Source organism: Papio anubis, chromosome 14 (genome assembly GCF_008728515.1).
Source record: "Papio anubis isolate 15944 chromosome 14, Panubis1.0, whole genome shotgun sequence".
In the NCBI taxonomy this organism is placed as follows: Eukaryota; Metazoa; Chordata; class Mammalia; order Primates; family Cercopithecidae; genus Papio; species Papio anubis.
The window spans coordinates 26,605,402-26,626,146 of record NC_044989.1 but is presented as its reverse complement, the minus strand read 5'-3'; the positions used below and the strand labels follow the sequence as shown (position 1 = coordinate 26,626,146).

The 20,745-nt window shown below is 51.3% G+C and overlaps 1 protein-coding gene across 2 annotated transcripts in view; it reads right to left on the bottom strand.

Moving 5' to 3' along the window:
- Positions 1–253: 253 nt before the first annotated feature.
- DPYSL5 (dihydropyrimidinase like 5) overlaps positions 254–20,745 on the bottom strand; it is a 103,503-nt gene continuing 83,011 nt past the window's right edge. For both annotated transcript variants that reach the window (XM_003908384.3, XM_009183842.4), the window contains exons 6-13: positions 19,054–19,098; positions 17,605–17,680; positions 16,100–16,256; positions 10,352–10,493; positions 8,443–8,585; positions 7,785–7,992; positions 5,705–5,873; positions 254–3,694 (exon numbers count right to left, since the gene is read on the bottom strand). In XM_003908384.3, coding sequence (XP_003908433.2) covers positions 3,609–3,694; positions 5,705–5,873; positions 7,785–7,992; positions 8,443–8,585; positions 10,352–10,493; positions 16,100–16,256; positions 17,605–17,680; positions 19,054–19,098 — 1,026 coding nt within the window. In that variant the 3' untranslated portion in view covers positions 254–3,608. The remainder of the gene's footprint in view (positions 3,695–5,704; positions 5,874–7,784; positions 7,993–8,442; positions 8,586–10,351; positions 10,494–16,099; positions 16,257–17,604; positions 17,681–19,053; positions 19,099–20,745) is intronic.

Genomic DNA, 20,745 nt, shown 5'->3' with positions numbered 1-20,745 from the left:
TTTTTTCCCTTTTGCGCCTAATTCTTCCTCCTAATTATTTCAGATAATTTGGCAACCTTGTCCCTGGAAATCTGGCACCACTGGGGCTCCTGTCTCTCAGAATTAAAAAAAAAATCCAGTCTCTGCACAGGCCACCCAATAGGAGAGACAGATCAAAGCTGCCTTTTCTTAGCAACAGAAGCCTTGCCCAGTCACCGTAGAAGAGATCTCTGCCGAACTCCCTCCTCTTTGAAGAAACACAACAGAGTCCAAGTGAGAAGTAGCTACAGTTTAATACAAACCTGCACCAGAACACAACGTGTCGGGCTGTTTAGTTTTTGCCTCAAACGGTGGCCAAAGCACAGGACCGTGTGTCGTCTTGGGGTTGACACAGTCTTAGCACCATGACATTTACAGGGGCGTGGGGAAGTCACCTGGGTGCTGGGGTGCTGGAGGCTCCATCCCGACCCCACGCTGTGCCTGCGCCTCAGCAGCTGGAGGGGGTTTGGGTTTCCTTGTGGTTCTGTGGCTTCTGGGTCAGTATCGGAAAAGCCCTCAGCACGACATCGGCTCGACAGAGACCTACTGTGGACTCCTAGCACTACACACACGCACGCACACGCACACACAGTAGCACAATTTTCTGGCAACTTAACCCCACAAACCTAGAGAGCAGCTAAGGCAAGAACAACAGTATTTATTCAGCAAGTACAAGACCAGTTTGAGAGCTGCATTCAGTGCAACCAGAGACCCTTTCATTCCAACCAGGAGCCAGTGGGGCTGGTGACGAAGCTGGCTGGAGCTCTGCACGGGGGGCAAGGAGTGCATGGTGGGGGCTGACCGCTCATTCGGCTCCTTGAATCTCTTTCTGATTTCCATCTAGAAGCTCCCGGGCAAAGGGTAGGGCCTATGTAAGGACTGGGGGTGGATGAAGTGGATGGCCTACAGTGGACCACTCCAAGATGTGGTTCCCCGGTGCCACGGGTCACGCATCTCTTGGGCGGAGGCACTCAGAGAAGGTAAAGCTTTCCTAGCCCAAGCAAGGATGCTTTGCCCAGCTGGCCACCACCACTGCTGCTGGGCTCTTTGGCATCTGCCCAAGGCCCATGACCCAGCGAGGGCTGACAGGGATAGAGATGGTGTGCACTGCACCAGGAGGCAGTGTCATGGTTTCCCCTATCCCTGGTGGCTTTCCCAGGCCTGAGTCTTCACCCCTATTCCAATGGCTGCCACTTGCCATGAGCCCCTTCGCCACCTCTGCTCCCTGACTGACCACCTCTGTCCTCTCAGCCCCTGAGTGAGGAAAGGGGGAGTGAAGGGAGAAGTGAGGGTGTGGATGCAGCTCACACTGCACAGTTAGCCCCCAAAGGGTGACTAGTCGTAGCTCAAACACAGACTGTGCATGAGATTGTTTATAAGAAAGATGAGAAAAAAAAATCTATCTACCTGTGCAAAACAAAGCAGGCTGCCTACCAGGAAAGTAAGTCTTCTTGTTGGTTAAACTCTCAGGTGGGATCTAAAATAGATGTCACCCCAGACCTCCTCTCCACAGCTGGGGTAGATAGCCAAGGTTGGAAGGGTGGTCACAGACACTTCTGGGGTCAGAGGGCCTGAACTTTTTGGGCCTCAGTTTCCTCATCTGTAAAATGGGAAGAATAGTAAGTGCTCCATTGTCATGAGGACCAAGTGAGAGGTCATATATGGAAGTGGTTTGAATACACGAACAGCACTACAGAGATGTGCAGGGGCTGACTTTTTTTTTTTTTTTTGAGACGGAGTCTGGCTCTGTCGCCCAGGCTGGAGTGCAGTGGCGCGATCTCAGCTCACTGCAAGTTCTGCCTCCCGGGTTCACGCCATTCTCCTGCCTCAGCCTCCCGAATAGCTGGGACTACAGGCGCCTGCCACCTCGCCCGGCTAGTTTTTGTATTTTTAGTAGAGACGGGGTTTCACCGTGTTAGCCAGGATGGTCTCGATTTCCTGACCTCATGATCCACCCGCCTTGGCCTCCCAAAGTGCTGGGATTACAGGCGTGAGCCACCGCGCCCGGCCAGAGACTGACCTTTAACTGAGGGTCCAGAAGCCTTGCACAAGCCTCAGGGGCTGAAATCACATGTGCAACATGAAGTCACTTCCCACGGGGCAGACAAGGCTTAATAAGGGCAGGTGGCCGGGTCACTTCCCAGACCACTGGAGGTGGAAGGAGACACCCGGCCTCTAGTGTTTCCATGGGAACTTCTGGAGGGCCTCAGAAGCAGGGAGGGCCCACCTGGACAGACAGGGGAGAAGATGAGGCCATGAGCCGGCGAGGGCCTGGTGCCAGCCACGGGAGATCACGGCACCTGAGCAGCAATGTGGGTTCGACAGCCAGGTCCTGTGTGCCTGGGGTCTCCCTCCCTGGTGTCTGGCGAGCCCCTCTCCCACTCCTCCTCTCTCAGCAGGCATGAGGCCTCTTGCCAGTCACACAGGAGGAGCACTGAGTCTCTGTCCAGCAGGAAGAAGTTACAGGAAGCCGTGTGTGTGTGTGTGTGTGTGTGTGTGTGTGTGTGTGTGTGTGTGGTGGGTGGAGATGGGGGGAAGGCAGGGGGAGTGCCGGGAGTGAATGGGGCAGAGAGGGGAAAGGACACCTGCTTCCTGAAGGGCTGGCATCTCTGGGGCTAGCATCCCAGGCCCCCTCTTGGAATGTGGGAAACTAGACAAGGAGGGGAGGGGAGGAGGAAAGGGCCTGGGCCTCCAGCAGCCCGGAAGGCCCCAGGCGGGGAGAAGAGAGGCCTGTGACCCCAACCCCTCCACCGCCCCTGCCCTGTGCTGTCTGGTTGGTGTCGAGTGCAGCGTCTCCTAAGGACCACATCTATTCCTGTTGCTATTCTATGCTAGTGACACAAGCACCGTTATTTTTCACAGGATGCACAAACAAGTCAAACCAAACTACTGCGCAAACCAAACGTGCAAAACCAAACCATTTACACGCGCCGGGCACCAGCCTCGAGCCCCGCCCAGCTACCCTCCTGGACCTGTGACCCCCCGAGGGTGTGGGCGGGACACAAGAGAAGCTGGCGAGGGGCACCGGGTGTCCAGCCACCCCCATCCCTGCCCCTACACAGGGCCAGAGGTGGGTTGGGGGAGATGGGACGTCCTGGGCATGGCTGGGAAGCTGACACCTGTCTGGCTTGGGAAATGTCACCACAGGGCCTAAGGGGTGGGGGAGGAGGCCTTTACTTTGAAACCACATCTGCTAAAGTGCTCTGGACAACTGGGCAGTCAGCCAGGGGGCAGGGCACTAAAGTCTGGGCTTTCCCAAAGCCAGCGGAGGCAGGAGTGAGAGGAAGGGCTGGCCAGGGCTCTATGCACTGGGCTCTGTGCACAGTGTGGGCTTCCTGGGCCCCAGAAAAGCCCACGGAGGCCAAGGCAGAAAGGACTACAGCAGGAGGAACACATCTCAAAGTGCCTGTTAGAGTTGGCTCGAAGCACAGTGAATCACTTTGCAGACATAGGGAGGGCTCCGCAGGTCCTGGGGCCCCCTTCGGGTGGTGTGCTGCCCAGCCCAGCCTCTCCTGCCCCTGAAGCTGTGGCCGGAGAGTTGCGGACTGGTGGCGGTGGTGTGTCCTCACTCGGGGGGCTGGGCAGTGCCTTTACCAAATGCCACTCGACCTGCCTCCGGGAGGAGCGAGGATCCGAGCTGAAGCTCGCTTTGGAACATGGTCATCGATCTGAGAGCCTGCAGGGAAGGAAGCACAAAGGGTGAGCTGGGCTCTTGTGCCTGCTAACAAACCACAGTCACCCTCTCCTGGAGGCTCACTGTGTGCAGGGCCTGAGTGAATCCTCACAGTCACTCCATCCCATTTTACAGACGAGAAGACCGAGGCTCAGGGAAGTTAAGTGACTTGCCTCGTGTTGCAGTGTGTAACGGCAGAGCCTGGACTTGGACCCAGGTTTTCCAGATTCACAGCCTACATTATTAACTGCCCACTGTGCCAACCTCACTGCCTCACGTCTGGGCATACAGTCTCTTGTGCATGCAGGCCATCGGCCAGCCTGTTGGCACATGGGCCTTTGTACATATGCCTCAGTGAGTAAGCAAGAGAGAAAAATGAGGGTATGCCATTGTTTTGGAAAATGAAAGAACCACAGCCCAAAGGCCCCGCATCTTGAAATCCCATGACTTAGTTACAAAGGAGGGTCTATACAGAAGGAGAAGGATTGAAAAGAAAACAAAAACAAACAAAACACAAAGGGAGGGAAAAGGAGGGTCTAGTGCCCCGGAGAGCCCAGTGGGACATTCTTCAGCCTGGCCTGCTTAGAACAGACAAGATTTGGGGTGGAGAGTAGGGACAGGCTGCCTGATGTTTGCTGTCTGAGCGGGCGTTCTGGCCAGTCTTGGCTCTCGGGCAGAAGAAGAGGAGGCTGCTGGTCAGCAGGGGCCCTGCAGCTCTGGGGTCTTGGTGCCTCTCGGGTCTGGCTGCAGGAGAAAGGACCCTGCCCGGCAGCGGTGGGAGTCCACGCCTCCTGGACTGGCAAGACCTAAGTGTGCATAAGCGAGTCTTCCACGCCAGGCTCCCTTTCTGACTCCACTCATGGCCCATCACTGGTGGGAGTAGCAGTGGCCCTCAGGGTAGTGGAGCTATCATCTCAGCAATGAGACTGGTCCTGAGACCAGTGCCCTAAGCAGGGCACACAGGAGCCACGGCAGGTAGGCGCTGCCCCGTTGGCATCCGTCTGGTTTAGCTCTCTGCTCTCACAGCAGGCTGTTTTGTGTATGGGGCTTGTCTCCCCCAGTAAACTCCAGGCTGTGGGTGGAAGGACCAGGGTCTTGCACCTCTCGCTGTGCCCATCCTAGCACAGCCCTCACAGAGTGGATGCTTGGTCTCTCTCTGGGCTTATGCTGAAGGCAGCTCACCGGTGCTCAGGGAGACCCAGGGTCCTAGCCCCCTGCAAGTGGTGGTGACAGTTCCCATCTAAGCCGCCTGGAGGCTCGGGGCATCTTACAGCCTCTGCTTGTTCTCCATTGAGGGTCATCATTTATGAGCCTGTGGCTCCCATGGGGATGGAGGGGGTGGGGAGGAACTGCAGATAGTGGCTTTAAGAACTCGGATGGGACCCCCTAAGAACCTAGAGATTCCGCAGAAGGACTGGGGCCAGGACCCAAGGGACAGAAAGATAAGAGAAAAGATTGGGCATCAAAAGTCGAGAGAAAATATTTTACTTAAAGTTAAAAAAAATGTATACAACACAATTCCTGGTAAAAAAAGAAGGTGAAGGTGGGGTAAAGGCGGGAACAGGTATGGGAAGGTCAGAGGAGGAAAGTGGGTAGCAGAAAGAGCAGAGAGGCTGCTGAGGAGTGGACTGGGGCAGGCCAGGGGCCAGTGGGTGCAGTCCCGTGAACCACAGACAGGGCTGACTCTTCTGAGCTCAGGGCATCTTTGGAGCACCCACTGTGTGCACAGCCCTCAAGATGTTTCAAGGGACAAAAATATCTGAACTTAGAAACCCTCAGGAGAGCCCCAGGTGGGCCATGGCCTATTAGAGCGGCTGTGCCCAGGGACCAGGACAGCCCTCCTGTCCTCACTAATGTCTGTGTGAGTCTAATATCCAAACCAGCACTTATCCCTGGAAATAGGCAATGGGAGGGAGGACAGGACACAAAAGAAAAGCAGGCGTAAGTCCCACTGCCTGGGTGGGCCACTCCTCCCGGCCCCCCGCCCTCCTCCCATGGCCCCCTGACTCTTACCAGAGAGGCTGAAACTGGATTCATGAAGGTCCCGCATGCCCCCATGCCGGGTGACAGGCCGGGTAGGAGTGTCTGCGAGTGGGGTTCCCATCTCTTTTTTCCCAGGGTGCACGACAACAGCGACATCCCCTAGGTAGGGAGTGCGGTCCACTCCTCTAACCTTTAAAGTCTAGGGAAGGATGGAAGAAGAGCAGAAGCACAGGACAACACCATCAGAACTGACACAACCGTGGCCTCTCTGGGGGCCGGTGGGACATTAGACACTGCCACTCCGCCCAAGACACAAATCACTGCAAGCGACCAAGGCTTCTTAAACCTTGAGTCCAGGGGTTGGAGTTTCCTCGTACGTCCTAAAGAGCATGTGCATATGTGTACGTGTGTGCATGCGTGCATGTGTGTGAATGCACATGTGTGTGTGCGTGCATGTGTACAGGAGAGATACTGGCTTCCCCCCAACACTGGTGGAAGCCTTACCAAGGTAGCAGGTAGAATCTGAGGAAGTCAACTTTAACCAAATTTCTTTTCTTTTCTTTTTTTTTTTTTTTTTGAGACAGAGTCTCACTCTTTCACCCAGGCTAGAGTGTGGTGGCGCGATCTTGGCTCACTGAAACCTCTGCCCCTCTAAAGCGATTCCCCTGCCTCAGCCTCCTAAGTAGCTGGGATTATAGGCGCCTGCCACCGCGCGTGACTAATTTTTATATTTTTAGGAGAAACGGGGTTTCACCTTTTTGGCCAGCTGGTCTTGAACTCCTGACCTCGTGATCCACCCGCCTCAGTCTCCCAAAGTGCTGGGATTACAGGCGTGAACCACCGCGCCCAACCGGAAATCAACTTTAGAGAGGTCCCTCCCACACAGCACAACATTACCCACCACCTTAGGCTTCCACGAAACTACACCCTTTACCGGTCTGACAACTTGGAGAGAACAGAAGCTAAACACAGCCCCATCTGGAGACCAGAGGCCCCCAGTAGCAACACTTGCTCATTCGGTACTCACAAAGGCAGTCGAGTTAGGAGTCTATATTCTACAACCAGACTGCCAAGTTCCAGTCCCAACTCTGTCACTTGTAAACTGTGTGGCTTTGTGCAACTTACTTTTCTGTGCCCACAATACTAGTACCTACATCAGAGAGCTGCCGGAGAGCAGATGAATTAGTATGTGTAAAGCTGTTCCAACTGCTTTGGCACATGAGAGGCAACATAGAAGTAGGAGCAGTTATTACTACAGAGGTCATTTATGGTCCTACATCGTATTACAAAGTGCTATTGGGCTGGGCGCAGTGGCTCACGCCTGTAACCCCAGCACTTTAGGAGGCCGAGGCGGGTAGATCACTTGAGCCCAGGAATTTGAAAGCAACCTGAGCAACACGGTTAAACCCTGTCCGTCTCTACAAAAAAATAAACATTAGCTGAGTGTGATGAGTGAGAGACCCCGAGTTTGCTTTCAGATTTAGCCCTGTGATCACGAAAGTCATGCTTTCTTCACTCAGGCAGCCCAAGCCTGCGCCCCCACGGCAGACCTGGCAGTGGATTTCTTCGCTCACTGGCCTCTGGGAGGGAAGGGTCCTTAGTTTCTCTGAAAGCTCTGAGCCCTCTCGTGTGGTCTGTGTGCCAGTAGTGTGGGCGTCCCGTGTTCAGGTGCCTGTTCCTCCTGTGCTTCAGACAATGCTTTGCAAATGCCAGCTCTACCCCCACTTGCTTCATCAAGAGTGGGAGGCGGCCAAGTCAAAGCAGTATCTCCAGCCCCCAGCACCTCCTCCAACCCAAGCCTGCTTATCCCGAGGAGCTCAGCGGTCGCACACACTCACATTTCCCATTTGTGCCCTCAGCAACTGAGGACCCCTGCTGCCTGACCACTTAAAATGCCACTTGGTAATCAAAGACGGGGAACAGAAATCAGCATTTTCTGACTCTAGCGTTCCCTGGCCCTGCCACACACTCCCCTCTCAAGGCTGGAGAGAGGGCAATGGAATTGGGTCGAAAACTGGAGTGAACATCTCTTTGAGATTTAAAACAGTCATGGAGGATGTTCCCCGGCAGGGGGCGCCAATACCCCTGCATCTTCCCCCTCCCACCTCACCTTCTCTCTCTGGACCAGTTTCTTGTAGACAGTGTCTGGGAAGGACCTCAGGGGACAGAACTTGCCGGTGCCCTCGGCGCACATGAAGACGCCGTTCTCATACACGACGCGCCCCCGGCTGATGGTGACCAGTGGCACGCCGTGGCAGCGCATGTTCTCGTACAGGTTGAAGTCTCCTCCCTGGACCTGCGTGCTGGCTGAGATGGTCCTGGTGGGGAGGCAATGGCGGGAGAGAAAGCGCTGAGGACATGTCAAAATGTCACAGCTCCATGGGAGGGGTGAACCCCAAAGGCTGGTTGTTATGGGCTGAATTGGCTTCCTTCAAAATTTTTCCGCTGAAATCCTAACACCCAGAACCTCAGAACATGGCCCTATTTAGGGCCTTTAATGTGATCATTAAGGTAAAGTGAGGTCGTATAGGTGGGCCCTAATCCAATCTGACCAGTGTCCTTATAAGAAGAGGAGACAGACACACCAGACATGTGTGACACAGAAGAAAGACTGTGTGAAGATGGAGGGAGAAGACGGCCAACTATAAGCCAGGGCCATATTTTGTGCTAGAAATAGTGCAAAGTTATATGCTTTTGGAGATTGGTAATGCAAGTCCTCTTCAACACCCCGAGCCCCTCTAGCCCTGGAGATGAGCAACAAACTTTACTTTGTGGCTTCTGGGTCCCACACCACCACATCAGCATCGGCTCCGGGGATGATGCGGCCCTTGCGGGGATACAGGTTCAGAAGCTTAGCCGCGTTGGAACTGGTAACGGCCACAAAACGGTTCTCATCCATCTTTCCTCCAACCTGAAATGTTGCAGAAAGTGTAAAGTCAACCAGGCTCTGGGGGTGGGCTTCAAACCCTTGGTTACCTTTGATGCTGGCCCATGGACTTTGGGCTTAGGTGGTTAGAACAGTGGTCACAAGGGGACAAAGCCGTGAGCACCATCTCAGATGAGCCAGCCTGCTTGGCTGGGTCCCAGGTGCTCACTTATTCCTTTCTCCCTTCATCCAGCAACTATGGTGAGTGGCTGTGCTTCCATTCAGGCTGGCTGCCCGGGGCAAATCTGCCTCCTGTTTGTAAAACCAACTCTGCTCATGTGCCCACACGGATGAGTCAGGAATCTCCCTTCATCTACTAAGGGTGATATTTTCAAAGGGTTATATACTCAAGAGTGTATAAAACATCTTATTGTCCCACCCATGAGAGTACTATGGACTTTCTTCAAGGGGATTTCCTGAGCCATCTCCTTGGCCTTCCATGAGCTTAGTCTTGAGAACTTCAGATCTCTTTGGGGCTCATACTATTTTGAATCTAATCTGAGATAGATCAAGACCAAAAATACTTACTCTTCATGTGCAGAACAGGTGGTATTCAAATGAAGTCCCAGTTCTTATCTTTTTTGAAATCAATTAGACAAAATAGATCAAATCAAGAGCCTTAAAACTGTTCATATCCCTTGGCCTAAAAATCCACTTCTAGGATGCTGTCTTAAGGAAATAATCAGAAATAATAATCAGAGGCCTGGCGCGGTGGCTCATGCCTGTAATCCCAGCACTTTGGGAGGCTGAGGCGGGCGGATCGTGAGGTCAAGAGATCGAGATCATCCTGACTAACCAACATGGTGAAACCCCGTCTCTACAAAAAATACAAAAATTAGCTGGGTGTAGTGGCACAGGCCTGTAGTCCCAGCTACTCGGGAGGCTGAGGCAGGAGAACCACTTGAACCCAGGAGGCGGAGGCTGCAGTGAAATGAGATAGCGCCATTGCACTCCAGCCTAGGCGACAGAGCGAGACTCCGTCTCAAAAAAAAAAAAAAGAAATAATAATCAGAAATGCTGACACACACACTCATGAACAAAGAGGTTCTCCACAGCATTATTTGTAAGTGCAAAAATTAGAAACAGTGAAAAGTCCCAAACGTCAGGGAAGGATTAAATAAAGTATGGTACTTTCATTGGAGAAAATATCATTCAGCCATGAAAAAAGATGCTTTTAAAGAATTGTTACTGATATAGGGAGACACTCAGGGTATAGTGTTATATGAAGAAAAAAATCCTGGTTAGTATAGCAGTTGGTAAAAGAAAAAAAAAATGAAGCCAGTTATTAAAATAATGTGTAGCTGGGTGTGGTGGCTCACACCTATAATCGCAGCACTTAGGGAGGCAGAGGTGGAAGGATAGCTTGAGCCCAGGAGTTCAAGACCTGCCTGGGCAACGTAGCAAAAAAGGAAAAAAAAAAAAAAAGTACAGTACATGCACAGAACTAGAAAGAAATACACTACAATGTTAATAGTAGTTTAATTTTTAGGCATGGAATTAAAGGGATTTTTTTTTCTTATACTTTTCTGTATTTTCCAAATTTCCATAATAGATGTTACTACCTTTCTAATCGGGGGAAAGACCTTTTGTGTTTTGTTCTTGAGTGAAACAAAGAGCTGGGATTGAACCAGCCCTTCTAAGAACATTCTTTGATAGGATCTGAGGAGTGAAAACTCTTACTGGGATTAGAGCGGGGATGAAGCGGGGATTAGGGCAGGGATCTGATCGGGGCGGGGCTCTAGCAAACGTACCACTCCTCTCTCCCAGATGACGCTCATGCGGTCCTGCACGCCACTCACTCCGTGTGGGATCTTGGTGAAGTCTTCCTTGCCCATAGCTTTCTGTTTTGTGGTGAAAGGCCGGTGATCTGATGCCACGATGTTCAGAGTGTCACTGGGTAGAGAAAAAGAGGTGACCAGTAAGGGGAGGGGAGGGGAGGAACCTAGAGGGTGGGGATAGATATAGGGAAAATCCTCAGTGTGGGAACCAGGCAAAGCTGACTCCAAGTTCAGCTCTGCTGCTTAGGCCATGTGGCCTCTCATGAGTTACTTCATCTATGTGAACCTCAGTTTACCCATCCACAGAATGAGTGTGGCACAGTCTGTCTGTGTCACAGGTGACTTCAGTGAGATCCTTGGGATGGCAATGTTTAAGAGTGAAGAAAGCAGCGAAAAGCCGAACTTAGAGTCTAGCTGAAGTGAGATGGTGGAGGTGGTTCTACTCTCATGGAATTGTATGCCGATTCCCTCTCATCAGCTCTCCAACCCCACCTGCTGACAAGCATTCACAAGGTCAGTGTTAAGCTTTGTTGAATAACTTGGACTCATAGCCTTCCTTGGGTGTGGGGATTCTAATGGACCAGAAGGGGAAGGAGGGATGAGCTAGAAGCCTGACTTAATAGACCAAGAGTGGTATGCAAGTCACTCAGTTCTTCCTCAATGCTGTTCATGACTACGGTCCTCACACATATATTAAGGCTGTCCTTGGGCCAGGTGCTCATGCCTGTAATCCCAGCACTTTGGGAGGCTGAGGCAGGTGGATCACTGGAGGCCACGAGTTCGAGATCAGCCTGGGCTACATGGTGAAACCCTGTATCTACTAAAAATACAAAAAAATTAGCCGAGCGTAGTGGTGGGCGCCTGTAATCCCAGCTACTCCGGAGGCTGAGGTCAGAGAATTGCTTGAACCCGGGAGGTAGAGGCTGCAGTGAGCCAAGATCGCCCCACTGCACTCCAGCCTGGGGGACAGAGGGAGACTCTGTCTGAAAAGAAGAAAAAACAAAGCCATCCTCTATCCAAGGCTGTGGGTGGCTAAGGCACAGGCAGGCCTTCGAGGGGCTACTGGGCCAGAGAAGATGTAGGGAAGAACAGGGAGAGAGGGCTCATGGCAGCAGATCCTCTGCCCCGTGAGGGAGGCAGGCAACTGGCCCGGATTCAGAGATCTCTGCCCAGATTCAGAGATCTCTGCAGGCCAAGGGCTCAGAGGCAGTTAGGGGCGGAGGAGAGAGAATGTCCATGCAAACCAGGCCAGGGCAACCTCAGGAGGAAATGGCTTTGGGGGGGCAGGGAAAGGCCTGGCTGGAGCAGGGGGGTCAGGTGGGGGAAGGAGATGACTGCTGGGACCACACTGCGGGTGCCCTGAAGGTCAGGGGCAGTGGTCCCATTGTACTCTGTAGGAGGCCCCAGAGCCTTGTGAGTGCCCGTGGGCCATCTAAGATGCCCACTCCAGGAGACTCCAGGGGCAGAAAGCATTATCTGACCTGGTGAGGAAGCATATTCTTAAGGCTCTCAGACAATGGCCAGTTAGCTACAGAGGGCTGTCTCCACAGGGGACTTGGCAGGGCTCATCAGTCTCAGTTCCCACCCAATGACTAATGTCTTTGGCCAAACCCGCGGTGAAGATGGCTCGCTCTTCCCTGGGCCAGAGAGGCTGCTCTGGCCCTTGCAGAGACTCTTTGCAAGAGATTCTCCCGCAGAGCCCCAAGGCTCCCCACACTCTCTGGACCTGCAGAAGCCCCCACAGATGAATGGAATCTTTAGGGTTTCCTTTCTCCTGAGGGGCCCTCTGGATACCTGAGCAGGGCTCAGGGCAGAAGATGCCCATTGCAGTCATGAAGGGCAGGTCAGGGACCCTGAGAGCAACAGGCTCAACTCCTGCTCTTTAACCAGCAAGTCTTCCTGAGCACCCAGCTTTCTGAAAAGGCTCCTACACAAAGGTGCCCACTAGGCAGCCGTGAATGACGGTAGTTACATTCTAGGAGGCCCTCTGAGCTCTCTCAGTGCTGCCCTGAATCTGGAAGATAGGAAGCCCCCATCCAAACCATTTAAAGTTTAAAACATGACTGGCTTTGCCAAATACTTTAAAATTTTATATGATCAAATGAAAAAATTTCTAAGAAGCCAGATTTTAGGCCAGGCACAGTGGCTCACGCCTGTAATCCTGGCATTTTGGGAGGCCGAGGTGGGTGGATCAGTTGAGGTAAGGAGTTTGAGGCCAGCCTGGGTAACATGATGAAAAAATACAAAAAATACAAAAATTAGGCTGGGCATGGTGGTGCAGGGTGGCTCACGCCTGTAATCCCAGCACTTTGGGAGGCTGCACTCCAGCCTGGGAGAAAGAGTGAGACCCTGGCTCATAAAACAAACAAGCAAGCAAGCAAGCAAGCAAACAAACAAACGAAAAACTAGTCAGGCGTGGTGCTGCACATGTGTAGTCCCAGCTACTCAGGAGGTTGTACCTCTCCTTTCCAGCCTGAGTGACAAAGCCAGACCCTTTCTAAAAAAAAAAAAAAAAGGCCGGGCGCGGTGGCTCAAGCCTGTAATCCCAGCACTTTGGGAGGCCGAGACGGGCGGATCACAAGGTCAGGAGATCGAGACCATCCTGGCTAACCCGGTGAAACCCCGTCTCTACTAAAAAATACAAAAAACTAGCCGGGCGAGGTGGCGGGCGCCTGTAGTCCCAGCTACTCTGGAGGCTGAGGCAGGAGAATGGCGTGAACCCGGGAGGCGGAGCTTGCAGTGAGCTGAGATCCGGCCACTGCACTCCAGCCTGGGCGACAGAGCGAGACTCCGTCTCAAAAAAAAAAAAAAAAAAAAAAAAAAGCCAGATTTTAAATAAAGGACAAATCGTTATATCTATAGATTGAACTTTTTTTATTCCTTTACAGCCTAACAAATCACAAATCACATCCTAAAGTAGATAATTATGAAATAGCTCATATTTTCTTATGGGAATAATAATTGGTGTCTGGATTTTCTGTCAAGTATTTTGCATCATATAAATTATAACCAATAATGTATTACAAAAGCAAAATTATAGTCATCATCAATTTCTATAAATAATTAAAATATTAAAATTATGCTCCAAATCCTATAAAGTAGCACCCATTTACAATATGCACTGATTAAAAAGGGATTCAGACTATTCTCATAACACAAAAACAACATTTCTACTTAAATAAATAGAATCAATTTAAATAATTAAAATACATTTGACAAAGTAGGCTAGATGTAAAAACTTAAATTATTCAATGATACTTATTCCCCCCAGTCTATTTGAATTTGTGTGGGTTTGGGTGCTGTAATTTGGGTGGGTTGAGGCACTTATTATCTTTTTTGTTCTTTCAGTAAATTTGCTTGTAGCAAGCAGGGGTGTTTCAAAAGATTCTTGACCTTGGAACCAAGCCCACATTATTATACTGGAGTCTTGGTAATTGTTTCTTTTATTGTATTGCTGCTGATGAAAAGGAGGTTGATTCGTCTCAAAACAAGCTTTTTTTCTTTTTTTTTTTTTAATGAAGTCTTGCTCTTGTTGCCCAGGCTGGAGTGCAGTGGCGCGATCTCGGCTCACTGCAACCTCTGCCTCCTGGGTTCCAGCAATTCTCCTGCCTCAGCCTCTGGAGTAGCTGGGATTACAGACATGAGCCACCATGCCCAGCTAATTTTTGTATTTTTAGTAGAGACGGGGTCTTACCATATTGGCCAGGCTGGTCTCAAACTCCTGACCTCAGGTAATCTGCCTGCTTCTGCCTCCCAAAGTGCTGGGATTACAGGTGCGAGCCACCACGCCCAGCCAAAATAAGCATTTTTTAAGAGTAAGAGCTGATCTAGCATTTCTCTCTTCATCTTTACCCTCCCTGTTTATTTACATAATGTAAATATGTAAATATTGTAAGAGCTGCCACCACCTGGCACCCACCAAGGCTATGGGACAGAATACAATGACCATCCCCATGCCATGGTGCGTACTGTCCTCCACAGAGGCCACCTTCGCCCACACCCCATCGACAGCACTCCACTCACACTGGCAAAGCCCCGCACACCCCAACTCTCTATAGGTTGTGAACATAATGGGATGGGAGTGGGAGTTTTCCAGTGGTTGGCAACCAGGACTGAAAGCTAAGGACATGGATGAGACAAGCACCTTATTACCTAAGAAAGCCACCTTCAGTGGGGCTGGTCGCTTCCCTCCACTGCCCCTGCACCATCCTAGAAGAGGCATAGCCCTACCCCGCCCCAGGTCTGGAAAGCGGGACCCTCGGAGGGAGACTGAGGGGTTGGCAGGATGGAGAGTCCTGGCATTCCCTCCCCTCCTCTTTCCTGGGTTGAGTGGGGTTTCCATACCCTCTCCCCACCAGTTCACCCTGAAGACAAGGAGGGCATACTTCAAGAGGTTCACTTGTGGAGAACAGAGCTGAGAGCAGTGGGCACCTGCCTGGGCTGTGGGCTATGGACCCGCCTCTGAGCCACAGGGAGCAGAAAGGCTGGGTGGGCTTCCTCTGGGCCTCAGATACTATAGAAGGTGGCCAGGCATAAGTTGCGGGTCCTTGTTCATAGAGGCATTGCTAGTGCTGTGAGCTGGGAGAGATGCATGCCTGGGTATGGAGAAGAATTCCCTCACCTTTTGTCCTAATCCTCCTACCCCAACCCAAGCTGAGCTGGGGATCAGGAAGGGAGGAGATGGAGTCTTAAACTGGATGGAACTTTAATATCCAAAAGTGAAGAGAAAGCAACGTCTTCTCCCCGAGTTTTTTTTTTTTTTTTGAGTTGGAGTCTTGCTCTGTCCCTGGACAGGCTGGAGTGCAGTGGCATGATCTCAGCTCACTGCAACCTCCACCTCCTGGGTTCAAGTGATTCTCCTGCCTTAGCCTCCCAAGTAGCTGGGATTACAGGTGCCCACCACCATGCCCGGCTAATTTTTTGCATTTTCAGTAGAGACAAGGTTTCACCATCTTGACCAGGCTGGTCTTGAACTCCTGACCTCAAGTGATCCACCCACCTCGGCCTCCCAAAGTGCTGGGATTATAGGCGTGAACCACTGTGCCCGGCCCCCAAAATGTTAATAGGAGAGAGAAAGAAGCTGCAAGCAGTTATTGGATAAAACAAAAACCCTTTCATGATTGGGTCCTGCTGAATTCAGACTGTTCATCAAACCATTTCCTTTAGGTTGGGACTGCATGGGAAAAAGCAGTGTCAGAAAGAGAAGAGCTGGAGAAAGGAGATCTGGAGGAACGGTGTGGGGGAGGGGGAAGGGGGAGAAAATGCAGAAGAAAAAGGGAAAGGGGAAGGAAAGGAGGAGAAACCCACAGAAGGAGGGATGTACAGACAAGGGGCACACGGGAGCCAACGAGAAGAGGAGAGGTGAAGAAAAGAAACAGAAAGGACCCCTACATTCTAGGGTAAGTCACAGGCCACATTCTGCAGCTCCCCACTGGGCTTTAGAGTAAGAGATCAATGTCCTTTGAAATTCCGAATAACCACTGTTCACAGTTCTATCTGTGCTCTTCACTCTTACACTTCAGAAGCTCTCACTCCACATCAAGCGGTCATAAAGTCTCAATAGGATGGCAATTATCTGATGGGCTCAGAGAAGGTAAGAAAAGCACAATCATCCTGTGGGCACAATGAAATCAAACCTAGCTCAGATTTGTTTCCTGGGCCCTCTATGACGTCTTCCTAAAGATGTACACATCCCTGCAATGTGCTGCTGAAACGCCTTACTTGGCCAGCAGGCTCATGAGGTAGGTGGAGGTGTTGGTGTCCAGTCTCAGGGGAGGCACCGTGACGTAGGCAGCCGCGTGGGACCAGTCCTGGTGGTAGTAGTGTAAGCCTGTCAGCGTGGCATGTGCAGTGGTGGTCTCAGCCAGCACAACTTTCCCTGGAAGAAGAAAGGTCAGAACTATAACCAGGAAGCCACCAAACCTGAGCGATCGCTGGTGTGTGCCTCTCATTTTACAGGTGAAGGAGCTGAGGTCAGAGACAGGAAGGAACCTGCCCAAGCTCACAGGGTTTTTGAGGGCACAGTTGGGTTCAAGCCCAGAGAGCTTCCCTATTCTCCTGCTGACTTAGGCAAGGAGAACAGAGGGACATGGGCACCGAGGCCCGGTAGCACCAAGCGGCACTTTGAGGAGTCTGGTTTGGCCAGAGCACAGGTGTGTGCAGGGTGCTGTTGGCAGATGGAGCTTGACAGTGGGTGAACAGGCACGCAGGGCTGTGAATGCCACGCTAAGGAGCAGTCTAGACTGTTTTCTGGACAGGCAGGTGCTGTGAGCAGCTTCAAGAGAATGGTTGGGGTAGGACAGGGAGGGCTGTAGCAGGGCTGGAGGACAGGGAGAAAGGGGTGGGAGCAGTCACCAGGCTGGGGCGACAGTCTAGGTGAGACCTCCAAGGGGCTTCAGTGAGGGGAGAGGCAGGCTGCAGGATCTAGAGGGCAATACAGTTGAAGGCCGGGAGGCCCTTGCTTCTAATCTATTATAGTCGAAGGCCGGGAGGCCCTTGCTTCTAATCTATTATAGTTGAAGGCCGGGACGCCCTTGCTTCTAATCTATTATAGTTGAAGGCCAGGAGGCCCTTGCTGCTCATCTATTATAGTTGAAGGACGGGATGCCCTTGCTTCTGATCTATATCCCCAGGCCTGTGACTGTGACTTTGTTTCTCCTGCTGCCAGGCCCTCACCGGCACCTGGGGCGGGGCTGGACTCCAAGCATCTGCAAGCCTTTAGGTAATGCCAGGCGATCTACAACAGAAGCCATACAAGTGCCCCTTGGACTCATACACAGGGTTCCGGAGGCTAGAAAGGGAAGCTGGGCCCACACACTGTTCTTTCTTTAGGGACTTCCCAAACAGTCCCTGAAATGCCCACTGAAACTGGTCCAGGATTTTATGTTTGTTGCCAAGGCAACTGCTAGTGAAATCTATGAGTCCAAAAAGACACTAATTAATGAGTGGGTTTAAAACTTGGAAAATTTTACCAAATCCAGAAGTGACAGACACTCCCGTAAAGCTGTTACGCATACAAATTTGCAGAAGAAAAAGCCACGTTCTAGCAGACTAAAGCCAGGCTAGCACAGGGCGGCTCCGAGGAAGACAGTGGCAGATGAAAGGGAAGGGCTGGCTGAGGTCCTGGGCACAGGAGCCGGGGCCAGGAGTGAGCACGGCTAATGGGCCCCATCCGTCTCCAGTCCCTCCACATGACCTGCTCTGTCCAGCCAAGCCTACGGACTCACCTTGCATCTTAGCAGCTGCGATAACGTCACCAGCCGAGATACTGGACACGTTGACCAGGTAGATTGGACAGTGAGTCTAAACACAAGAAACAGTGGGAAGTAGGGAGGGTTGATCCATAAACTTCACGAGCATCAGAACAACCCTAGTGAAGTCAGCCCTGGCCCCCGCGCCTCCCCCTGCGCCACTCAACCCCACCCTCAAGGTGACCGTCCTTAAGCGGGGAATGCAGGGCTGGCAGTCAAGGTGAGGTTGCAGGAACTGCATGATAGGGGGAGGCAGAGAATAGCCTCCAGCACCAGAGCCCACCGGGAAGCCCAGCCTGTGAAGTTCAAGACCGTCAAGTCTGAACCTCTCATTTTCTCCCATCTGACAACCATGACTGTGATTTAAAAGAGGGGAACTCTTTTTCCAATTTAATTTCCTGTTTATAAACATGATGGCCTAGAGTTAGTCGTGTATTCTGTATCTAAAATTACGATGCCTGCTGTCTGAAGGCTGCTTATCAGTAGACAGAATGCACCCTGGAAATGAACAAAATACAAGGGGGTTAGGGTTCAGAGTCTAGGCAAGAGAAGGCTGATCTTGCAAACGGACACCTGGACTGTAATATTAGTTTAGCTTTTTTTCTACTAAGCTGTGCAACCACGGTCCCTGGCTTAACTCCTCTGAGCATATGCTTCAGCTGAAAGGCAAGAAACTGCCTTTTTGTTGTTCAGGTCTTTCCTTATTCTGGGGTAAGTTCCATCAGGAAGTAATTGATAAAATAACTATTGTCATGACAATAAAACAACGTCCTTGTCCAGCGGCCAGAGCTCTAACGTGCAATTGGGAAATTCTGTTTCCCCAGAAGTTATTCTGATTCTGTTTGCTTATCACATTAGGAAGATGTAGAGTGTAGGAGCTGGACTGAATTTACATGTGAGCAATGAACTGAGCTTCAGCAGGCTCAGCGAGGTGGAATGGAAAGCTGCTGGTGAGAAGGGTGAATGCAAGGACGGTGGGCATGACAGCGCTCAGTCAGCAGTTTTGGGGTCCTGTGGGCCAGACATGGTGCTGGCACCCAGAGCAGAATGGGGCTGCACTGTAGAGGTTGTTTTCTTTTCTTTTCTTTTTTTTTTTTTTTTGAGACAGAGTCTTGCTCTGTCACCCAGGATGGATTGCAGTTGGTGCAATCTTAGCTCACTGCAACCTCTGCCTCCTGGGTTCAAGCAATTCTCCTGCCTCAGCCTCCTGAGTAGCTGGGATTACAGGTGCCCGCCACCACGCCCAGCTGATTTTGTATTTTTAGTAGAGATGGGGTTTCACCATGTTGGCCAGGCTGGTCTCAAACTCTTAACTTCAGGTGATCCACCTGCCTTGGCCTCCCAAAGTGCTGGGATTACAGGCATGAGCCACCATGCCTGGCCGAGGTTGGTTTCTAATCCCAGAGTAGAGATCGGGGGACTTACCCTGTTTGCAATGGTGATAACACGATGAGTGGCTTCAGCTTCCAGCTGTTAGAAACAAAGGAGAGGAGGAAACCAAACTTCACCATCTCCTCCAAGCATACCCATATGGAGCAACTGCACCCACAGGGGTTGGCTTGGGGCAAAGCCTGGGCAGAGGCACCAACCTCCAACCACCCTGGCTCACAGTGAGGGAGAATTCTAGGTCTTAGAATACCAGGCACGTCCTTGCTGGATGCTACTTGGGGCTTAATTAAAAGACAAGGAAACAACATCTCTCCATAGCCACCTCAGAACTGCAGCAAAGGAGAAATAGTGGCTGATTTGACTCTGGAAATTAGCCTAGATTTGGGTTTCTGTGCATGGTACTATTGGCATTTGAGTTGTATAATTCATATATATATATATATGTTTTTTTTTTTTTTTTTTGAGATAGGGTCTCACTCTATCTCCCAGGCTGGAGTACAGTGGTATGATCATGGCCCACTGCAGCCTTCACCTCTAGGGCTCAAGCGATCCTCCCACCTCAGACTGCTGAGTAGCTGGGACTACAGGCATGCACTACCATGCTTGGCTAATTATTATTACTATTATTATTATTATTATTATTAAGACAGTCTCACTCTGTCGCCCAGGCTGGAGTGCAGTGGTGTGATCTCGGCTTACTGCAAGCTCCACCTCCGTTCTCCTGCCGCAGTCTCCCGAGTAGCTGGGACTACAGGTGCCAGCCACCATGCCTGGCTATTTTTTGTATTTTTAGTAGAGATAGGGTTTCACCATGTTAGCCAGTATGGTCTCGATCTCCTGACCTCATGATCCGCCTGCCTCGGCCTCCCAAAGTGCTGGGATTACAGGCATGAGCCACCACGCCCGCTTAGCTAATTAAAAAAATTTTTTTATAGAGATGGGGAGTCTCCCTCTATTGCCCAGGCTGTTCATAAACTCCTGGGCTCAAGCAATCCTCCGGCCACAGCCTCCCAGTGTTGGGATTACAGGTGTGAGCCACTGCAGTCAGCTGAGTTGCATAATTCTTTATGGTGGGGGTGTCTGTGCATCGTAGGATGTTTAGCAGTATCCCTGGCTTCTACTCACTAGATGCCAGTAGCATCTGCCTTGTCCCCCGGGTTGGGACAAGCAAAAATATCTCTAGATATTGCCAAATTTCCCTTGGGGAGCAACATCTCCCCTGGCATAGATCCAGGCCCCCCCCACCTTTAACCAATAGATAGTGGCGGTGATAATTATTGGTATTACGACCACAGCCAAAGGCTTGCTCTTTCCCTTGTATTAAGTAACAAAGTCTAGTGTGTGTGTCCACCCCTTGCTCACTCCTGTTCTTACAGGCACACCCTCTGTGTTTCAGTCGAATCTGGTGTGTTTCTCTACCAATTCAGAAGTGCCAAACAGGACCTATATTCAAAGGCTCTGAAAGACAGGCACAGGTCAGGGCAGTGAGGGGGACTCCTCAGCAGACCCACTGTGGGCCAACTTGGTTTCCGGGAGTGGCAGTGCCACCACATCCTGTGTCCTGCTCCTTGTCCCTCGAGGCCTCCCCCTCAATCCCTCATGGATATCCAACCACCCATCTGCATTTTAGGCTTTGAAGAAATGAGAAGTTTCTCCCCCTCTTCTAAAATAGTAGAGAATGAGTGAACAGGGTAATAGGGCAGGAAGGCGTTATTTGTCTAATGTGGT